The sequence below is a fragment of the Nelumbo nucifera genome, chromosome 1 (genome assembly GCF_055504915.1).
Source record: "Nelumbo nucifera cultivar China Antique chromosome 1, China Antique-T2T, whole genome shotgun sequence".
Taxonomy (NCBI): Eukaryota; Viridiplantae; Streptophyta; class Magnoliopsida; order Proteales; family Nelumbonaceae; genus Nelumbo; species Nelumbo nucifera.
Window position 1 is genome coordinate 22,983,712 of NC_142649.1, and position 9,638 is coordinate 22,993,349.

The 9,638-nt window shown below is 39.1% G+C and overlaps 1 protein-coding gene across 1 annotated transcript; it reads left to right on the forward strand.

Moving 5' to 3' along the window:
• The first annotated feature begins 1,376 nt into the window (after nt 1–1,376).
• On the forward strand, nt 1,377–8,980 carry LOC104605784 (protein ALTERED PHOSPHATE STARVATION RESPONSE 1). The gene is made up of 4 exons (XM_010270673.3): nt 1,377–3,503; nt 4,345–4,559; nt 5,767–5,990; nt 7,675–8,980. The coding sequence occupies exons 1-4, from the start codon at nt 2,204–2,206 to the stop codon at nt 8,468–8,470; spliced, it is 2,535 nt and encodes an 844-aa protein (XP_010268975.1). The 5' UTR covers nt 1,377–2,203; the 3' UTR covers nt 8,471–8,980.
• Nucleotides 8,981–9,638: the final 658 nt, after the last annotated feature.

Below are 9,638 nucleotides of genomic sequence, written 5' to 3' on the forward strand. Positions count from 1 at the left end.
TGGGGAAATGGGAAAAATTCCATTCCTAAGTTTGATAAACAGAACAACCCTATCTAAAATTATAAGTTAATACAAGCGGGACTCGCACGATGCACGGAATTTATTAAGTTAAAGATAAACAATAGAAACATGTAAGAGTACACAAGTGTTTTATATAATAATTAATAATCATTGACTTAGTCACTTGCCACTTTATAAACCTATTGGCAAGTCAAATGCACTGGTTTGACCATCCAATTCGAATGAATGACCTGTTCCAATTTAAAAACAAAAAATTAAAATAATTAAAATAAAAAATGGTCAAAACCGTTGTCCAATTTGGTGGGATCGCTTGGATCAATAAGTCGTTGACTAAGTCAATGGTTTTTAGCTAAGATACCGATTATAGGTGAAATGGAACTAATTGTCTGGATGATTTTTGTGCCAAATGGTCCGACCATTCAAGTCAACGACAGTTCAAAAGAATGTTTTGTGAGAAGTGAAAACACTGAAAGCCCAAAACAATTATCTTTTGGTCAAAAGTATGACATTTTGCTTAAGACTGCGCTTATTTTCAGTGCAAATATAAGTCAGTGTAAAACTACACTCCTAGTCCGAATTTTCACGCGTTTATTTTCAATGTAAGTTTTACATCGATTATCAACCGCCGTATATCATACTCCAAAAAGTTGCAACGGTTCAGTCATTTTAAACCCACCGGTATAATCTTCATCGATGTACTTTGACATTGATGTACGTACATCTTTTAGCGGATTCTTGGTAGCAGAGCAATCAAAATTGGACTTAAACAAAACTTTTTCTCATTCATGGCTCTGATGCCATCAGCTGAATAGATTATTGAGATTTGATGGAGGAATTGTGAGATGTAGGGTAGGGACATGGGAGAATGAAGAAGAAAAAGTGAGTGGGCTCCACCACCACGGGTGGCTGATGTGTGGGCTTGCTTTGGGGCCCCTCATCAGGTGGTTGATCCAAAAATTCCAACCTCAGATTCGACTTTCAGTCTTTCAAATTTCTATGGCCCAGGTCCACAACCTCAAATTGGCCATCTTCCTCAACGCCATGTCTTCATGCCTTTTCATCGTCAATCAAAATAAACCCTTTCTTAATCATCATTCATCAAACAACCAATAAAATAAGCTTCCGACATCCCCCCTATTCAATTCCCTTCCCTTTTCTCCACTCTCTATACCTCCCGAGTCCAAAATCATCTTTTCACGTAGTACCCACAAAGGGCACTTCCGTCAATTTACCGTTTGAAAAATATAATGCCGCGCAAAGCCTGAAAGCTGAAACGGAGAGAGAAAGCAAGTCTAGAGAGAGAGAGAAACAGAACCAACGTAAATGTAACGATCGTACAATACCAGCTTTCGGTTTCAAATGGCGGATTCAACGAGCTTTCGCTCCAGAAAGCAAACAAACACGTCTCCCCCTTGTTATAATTCCCCCAACAACTCTCTTTCTCTCTCCAAAGCACCCTCTCTCTCTCTCTCTCTCTCTCTCCCTTCTCCTAACACGAGACCCAACGACCCATCCAAGAAAAATGAACAAAGACTAAAAAAATTACAAAACCAGAACACGCACAGTCTGATCTCTTCTCAACCCATCAACCCATCTCATCTAATTTCAGACCAGACTTCTCTGGTTCAAAAGAATCTGCATATATAAATAACTTTGAATAAATCTGCCTGTCTTTATCGCTGATTCTCTCTGTGTTTCTCTGACTCTGTTTCTCTCTCTTCTCCTTGTCTCATCTCTGAAATGGAGGATAGACGGAACCAGGGAAGCTCAGAGATATCAACGGTCAGATTTTCGATTTGTTTTGCTGGGTTTTCTAATTTAATTAGTCATTATTAATCTCATCTCTTTCTAAATTTAGAATTAATTTTCTTCTTAAGTTTCTCCTCCTGCTCTTGTCTCTCTGAGCAAATCCTGCTTCTACGGTTTCTATTCCCGTAAATATCGGTTTTTTTATTCGTGCCACACTGCCACAGTCGTTTTGCTCTTCTGTAATGGCTTCTCTCGAGATCTTCTTTGGATCTGGTGTCTGCACCTTCTGGCTTCTCATTCATTCGGACAGGCACGGACACGGAGATGATCAGTTCAATTGATGTTTTGTGAGTAGTGAAGACTGAGGGAGAAGAAAAAGAAGGTCGGTTTGGGGTTTTGTGTTCTTCTTCTGGTCCATGCTGTTGCAGTTGATATGGGCTGTAGAGGGTCCAAATTAGACGACTCCGAGTTGGTGATTCTGTGTAGAAAGAGGAGGGATCTCATCAGAGCTGCCGTGGATCAACGCTACGCCTTCGCTTCTGCGCACGTCTCCTACTTTCGATCTCTGCAGGACGTCGGTGAGGCTCTCTGTCGATTCGTCGACGAAGAACTCGTCATCAGTGCTTCTTCTCCTCCGCCTTCTCCGGTCCTCACGCTGCCCTCCGACGAAGGCAAGGGGAAGAGAAAGAAGAAAGTTACCAATAATTCTATTAATTCCATTTCGCAAACTTCTTTCTCCCACCTTCATTTGCTGGAGGAGGATTCCCACCTGCATTTGCCGTCAAGCAGTGCTGCTTCTGATTCGGATTCCTTGGAGCATAGAGTTGAGGGTAGCCCGGAAAAGCCCGTGTCCTCTTCTTTCTCGCCTGCAACTGATACGGCCTCCACCGAAGTGAATTCTTCATATTCGTACCAGATGAACTACATGAAGCGGTTACCCACTGCATTTCCCTCTGTATATTACCAGGAGCCACAAATGTCGCCCGCAACAACTCAGTGGTCTGATCCGTCCTACTCCTCTTACTCTGGGTATCCTCAGTATCAGATGGGGGGTGGATTCTCTGGCTTTCCGATGAATCCGCCTTCGAATGATCCTTACTACAGTAGACCACAGACTCCTCCGGCTGTTCCTCCTGAGCCTCCAGCGCCGCCGGATGTCTCCACTTGGGACTTCCTCAATCCCTTTGGTTCGTTCGGCGGTGGTTATCCGGGGTATTATTACCGCGGGAAATATGCGTATGGGTCCACTATTAGTAGTTCTGATTCAATGGAAGTCAGGAAGAGAGAGGGAATTCCTGATTTGGAAGATGAAACCGAGCAAGAATCGGTGAAAGGAGCACCGGAAGGGAAACAATTGGGGGAAGATAACAAGAAAAATTCAGGCGAGGGGACTTCAAAGGTAGCACAATCACAATCACAATATGATGACAGCGTCAGTTCAGTTCAGGACAAAGAGATTAGGAGCATCTCTGAGACGCTGGCATCAAAAACTACAAAGGAGTCTGCGAGAAAGAAAGGGGTGAATTTTGAGCTAGGAACGACCCAGGATGCCCAATCCTCAAAGCCGAGCAACTTGAGCACAGTAGTATCTCCCCAAGGAACGAGGGACCTTGAGGAAGTCGTGAAGGAAATCAAGGATGAATTTGCAGCTGCTTCTGATTATGGGAAAGAGGTTTCCGTGATGCTTGAGGTCGACAAACTGCGTTATAAGCCAAAGGGTGCCATACTTAAAGGTAGGACTGGAGTGTTATTTTTGAAATTTTCATTTATTTGTGGTTCTATATCGCCGCCAAGCAGTTATTATTTTGCTTAGCATAGTTCTGCTTTAGGGACAAAGACCTCTTCTATTTGTTATTTTGTCTAGATGACCTCTAGGTGTTCTTCAAGTCAAAATGCTGGCCACAAACTGAAAAGATTTTGTTTTATTTTTTGTAGCCTATGTTCTGACTGCGTGCAAATAGGCTTCCACTGAGTGGTGATTGGTGAATGAGTGATAGTTGAACCTTCCTGCTTGACCCTTATGCAAAAACCTTATTGGTTTCCTCATGAAAATCAGTTAAACATGATTGATAGACACCCAGAAAATGTCAGAATTTCTGGCTTTATATAAGTTGATATGTCTGAAATAAATTCAGTGGTACTAAAAGATCTGCAAATTTGGCCCGAAGTTATTAAGTCTGGACTTAGGCTTGGTTTACATTCAGATGAACCTAAGTTACTACTAAAAGACATTGTTCTGCAAAAGTTGGCACAGAGTTACTAACTATGGAGTTTGGTTTTATTTGCATGGATCAGAACATTGAAACAATATTTTGATATGATTTGGCTACATGATTCTTTGATCCAATTTTATTCTTGGTAGTTCTTGGGATAGGTATTTATGATATGAGCATAACATTTTGCTTTGGTAGCTGGATAATGTTTTGGGAGCACATATTACGAAAAGAAATTATGGAGAAAAGCATCTAAATATGAAGCTCAGTAGTGTGTGTGTGTGTGTGTGTGTGTTTAATCGATCTGCATGATTAGGCCATCCAATTGCTTCAACTGTGGAACTTAGTTGTCTTTCTACAGTGATCTCTTCCAGGATTCTAGATTTCATTCCTCTTCCCATATTGGCATCCTCTCAATCTCCATCCAAACAGCTGCATCGAGCTGTTCCTAGCACAGTAAGAACAGACAAGGCCAGCAGTGGGGGTTCTGACACCATTGATGTTCAATCTGGAAGTCTTTCTTCAACTTTAGAGAAGCTTTATGCATGGGAGAAGAAACTTTATAAGGAAGTTAAGGTATGCAATATATTTCAACTGGTTTGATCCAAATCTTTGGAGTGGCGATTTTAATTATGGTTTATCTGCCTATATTTATTCAGACATATCTTTATGTATGTGAGAGTAAACTAAGCTTCATGGAAATGGATAAATTGTCTTAGGACATCATAGAAACAAGTGATCCACCAGATTCTCTTCCTTGATATCATGCATTTGTTAGGGATCTGATGTCCTCTATGACTAAGGCAGTTGGCCATTAGCACCATCCTAACAAAAGAAAATAAAAGAAAGATCACGTCTTTTTGATTGATAGAACAAAAAAGAGGTCAAAGAGAGCCCCCATTGTAGAAAGAACCAAACATCATGAAATGAAGCTTTAGGACCATGGACCACCTCTGAAGCTTCCCTGGTGAGAGAAACAAAGGAATGGTTGAGAACTTAATTTTAGGGTCCACTTTCCAAATTAACATGTTTTTGAAAGATAAGATCATCTTCTAGTTTTTGAAATAAGGTCATACAATAACCTATCTAGCCATCAAGGAAGAGACACTAAAGATAAGTTCCATTATACCAGCAAATCATGACTGTTTGGGTCTTGTGAGGGGTCTACTGGATATGGACCTAATCTTGGGCATTTTTTATTTTTTGCACAAAGTTTGGGTAAACCTGTTATCATTTTGTCATAATTATCACTTTTGCTCAAGCCTTGCCCAACACTCGAACTATATGAGTTCAGTCTCACCATTTCGTTGCATCAATAGCCAGATCCCATTTATGCATTTCTCTCTCATAAGACAAATTATCAGTTTCAGAGTACCGCCCACAGACAAACAATTCACTAGTCTCTATGACCTGTATCCTCTGTTTTAATAAGAATTACTGTTGTGATTTGACAATTAATGTTTTGTTAGTTGAACTAGGAAAACTTTTGTATCTTGGTCTTCCAAACTTGTATTATCATGATCTTGTCCTCTCAAACTTTGGTGCTTTCACAGTCTTGTTCGGAACTCATGCTTTTAGCATGTATAATATCAATATGAATGTCTTAATGCTCAAGTTCGTGTGGTACCTTGTTTTGCATTTTCATCATCCTCAAGTTCTTTCTTAATGCTCAAGTTGATGTGGTACTTTGATTTGCATTTTGCTTGTCCTCATGTTCTTTTTTAATGCTCAGGTTCTTGGCCAATTTTCATTTAATTTGTTTAGCTGGTTGAACTAATTTTAGGATGAAGAAAGACTTCGAGTTATCTATCAAGAGAAGTGCAAGAGGCTGAAATTTTTGGATGAAAATGGTGTGGAGTCCAATAAGATTGATGCAGCTCAAGCTTTGATTGGGAAGTTGCTCACAAAAATTGATGTTTCTATCAGAGCTATAGATGTTATTTCAAGCAGAATACACAAGTTACGAGATGAGGAATTGCAACCTCAACTCACAGAATTGATTCAAGGGTATAGAAGTTTTTCTCTTCTATGTCTTAGATTCTTTTTTTTTTATGGAATGACTTAGATTTGGTTTCACATGTTTTACCATCAGAAATTAATCAAATATATGAAGGGAGCAAACCATGCTTGGCTTTTCACATATAGGACTTCTGTGATTAGAATTGTTTAAGATATCAACTATTTAGTTATATCAAGATTTGTTGTTGAATGCTAGTTTCTAGAAGCATCATGTTTTCTGTATTTGAATTCCTTTTATTTGGAAATGTCATTATTTGTTTCAGTTATTAAACAAAGCAATTGCTACTACTTAACAAGCAACTGGTCAAGTATAGACATAAAGATATTGCTGCATATTGGCATACCTTGTGAAAATTAAGTACCCCCCTCCCCTGAACATCGCACATTATTGTTTACATCTCTTATGAGAAATTCTGGAACTTCCACAGCTATATTAGGGATATTCTTATGATGTAAGAAAAAACTGTCCTTAATCAAGTTTTACCATGGTTTTGTATGCCATGCATCTCTATGCATGTAATGGTGTTACATGTCATCATTGTTACCATCATCATCTAAACATTGTCCCAACTATATGGGGTTGGCTACATTAATCTGAATCCTCTTCCACCATTGTACTCTATTCAGTGCCATACCCATTGTTAAACCATGGGCCCTTAAATCTTTCTTGTTACTTGCAACCCTTGTCCTTCTTGGTCTGCCCTTGTCACTAATATGTGGAATTAACTTACCAAGTGTTGCACATGTTAGAGATTTTAAAGGTGAGTGAAATTTTTCTGAAATTGGCAAATCAAATGAATGCAACAGTTTTTCTTAATTACTGAGAAAAAAAAAGAAAACACAATATCCTGCTTAACTTCTTAATCACAGCATATTTTCTAAATTTGTGGAGAAATGACAAGCTTCTATGCAATGTTTTTCTCTCAATCTCACTCTGAAAGCCTAATAAATATTTTTTTTATTAAAGATAAGGAACTGCCAAGGAAAAATCTAAGACTAGTCATACTCCTATTTATTGACTTGAGCACCATCTACATGCAATGCCTTTTTGTTACCTGAACAAATGGTCTCTGACTGATTGTTGATGTCCTGCACCCCTTCACAATGAACGTCCATACTGTGCATCCTTCCAGAGTTTCTGATATGGATCTTGTCAGAAAATTCCAACTTTAAGGCACAAGTTCTTGCTCATCCTCAACTCAACAGTGCTCAACTCAACTAAGCCTTGTCCTAATTATATTAGGTCAGCTACACAAATCCTGTTCTTCCATTCCAATCTGATCAGTGCCATACCCATTGTTAATATAGACCCCAAATCATTTCTCATACTTAATATTCAATTTTTTTCTTCCTTTCTTTTATGTTCCTTGTTACCATTCATGGCAGTTTTCTTCCCCATATTTCTCCATTCATAGATAGACAGATAGGCAGGCTTGACATATAATTAAATATTTGCTGAATGTGCTTAGCTTGTTTTCATCCTTTATGATTAAATAATCAGGGTATGTATTCTATTGTCAATGCCACCTTCTCAGATAATAGACAGGCTTTTGCATCTAATTAAATATTTTCTGAATATGTTCTGCTTGTTTGCATCCTTTGTGATTAAATAATCAGAATATATGTTCATTGTTAATGCCACCTTCTCAGAAGATCATGACTATATTTGCAGGTTGATGAGAATGTGGAATTCCCTGCTAGAGTCCCATCAGAAGCAATTAAAAGCTATCAAAGAAAGTAAAAGCCATACTCTAATGGCAAACACTGGTGTCCAAAAAGATGCAAGCTTGAGGGCTACATTAGAACTGGAGTTGCAGCTCCTTAATTGGTCTTCTTGCTTTTACTCTTGGATCAATGCACAGAAAGCCTATATTGAGTTGCTGAATGGGTGGCTTAAACATTATCTGGTTGACATTCCAGAAGAAACTGCCGATGGACCAATTCCCTTCTCCCCAGGAAGAGCAGGGGCTCCCCCTGCATTTGTTATCTGCAATGATTGGCATGATATTGTGGAAATTTCAGAGACTAAGGTGGCAGACAAGATGCGTGTCTTTGCCTCAAGCTTGCAGCAGCTATTGCAGAAGCAAGATGAAGAGCAACAGCAGAGACTAAAAGCTGCCTACCTCTCAAAGGATTTTGAGAAACGCCTGAGATCTCTACGTAAGGAAGAAAACAGAATGCAAAGGGGTCAAGATGCATTGTCAGACAAGACAGCTGTCTCAGTGGTTAATACTGAAAGTGGAGTCTCCCCACTGGATGATCTCAAGGTAGATTTGGATTCCATAAGAAAAAGATTGGAAGAAGAGAGAGCCAGACATAATGAAACCATTAAGCAAGTCCAAAAGGCTGCTTCCAATAGTTTACAGTCAGGTCTGCTCCCAATCTTTGAGGCCCTGGAAAGATTTTCCTCAGACACCCTGGAAGCATATAAACGGATCAGAATCCAGAATGCTGGAGGAGGCACATAAATAGGCAAATATGGCCTTTCATGTTTCAACCCTGATAAGGTTCCTGGAAAAAGGAACTCAACTTCAGTGGCCAGAGGTGGTAGTGGGCCACAAGGGCAGGGATTGTTACAATCACAATGGACATCGTAGAGAGCAATTTTGAAAAGATACATAAACATCACGGATTGGGAAATGCATGCATAACCAGTTATTGGACAGGCATTGGCTTGATGATTACTTCGTCCAAAACTTTGGCTCTTGCAGAATACCCCATAGTAGTTAGGCGGGATCTGTACAGAAATTCATTTATTGGTTTATTGGTTGACCAACTCGTCAAATGGACTGGTGGTTCCTTGGACTAAGAGGATGATTTACATGAAGGTATCAAAAATTTGAATGATCTTTGTAATGGTAAAGAGGAAATTGTGTTGCTCAGAAGGAGAAATTTTGGGCAGGAAAACTGTTGGTTTGATTTGCTGAAATCATCTCTGAAGTAATTTTATTTGACTTCCTCCTTGTTACCTTCTGTTCATTTGGTCTAGAATGGATGAAAATTTTCCGTTTTCTTCATTTTTTCAAATGATATTAAAAGGGATTGACTCTTTAGTCAAGTTGTTTAAGTGAGCTTCCTAGACGACCAATGAATTTTATACATGACAATCTAGTTTAAAACTTAAAAGAAGTCTCCGAGTTCTCTCCCCCACCATTTCAATCGTGGAAAAAAATGACCCCAAACACTTACCATTCATGTGAAACACCAGTTTTATAGGTAAGCTTTTTATTAGAAAACTAGAACTTTGAAAGGCTAATATTAGTTATAAAACTACAATAGAACATCCCTGGTAAGTATCATGTTGTGGATATGCAACGTACGCCCAAGAAACATGTGGACCTTTGATGGCAAATGTTGAATTTGCCAAAATTTACTACAAGAGCTATTACTAATGATGATTCAGCTTCAACAAGTCCCAAAGCCTTGCACACCCCAACTGTCATTAAATTTCCACTAGGAAAAGCTGTCCAAACAAACTTGCCCTCTAAGCTATCTTCAAAAGATGGGATCTAGATTCAATGGATGGCTTCACATCTAGCTTGATCAAAGTAATAGCTCAACATACCTACTCATTCGACCATTCATTCTCCATGTCTATTGGTTTCACCACTTTCTTCTATGAATTTTGTTCACTTC

Bases quoted from the DNA above. Each gene is read 5' to 3' on its own strand.
- LOC104605784 (XM_010270673.3), top strand. From the start codon at position 2,204: ATGGGCTGTAGAGGGTCCAAATTAGACGACTCCGAGTTGGTGATTCTG. The intron at 3,504-4,344 runs GTAGGACTGGAG...GTCTTTCTACAG, and splicing joins AAAGGGTGCCATACTTAAAG to TGATCTCTTCCAGGATTCTA. The intron at 5,991-7,674 runs GTATAGAAGTTT...CTATATTTGCAG, and splicing joins CTCACAGAATTGATTCAAGG to GTTGATGAGAATGTGGAATT.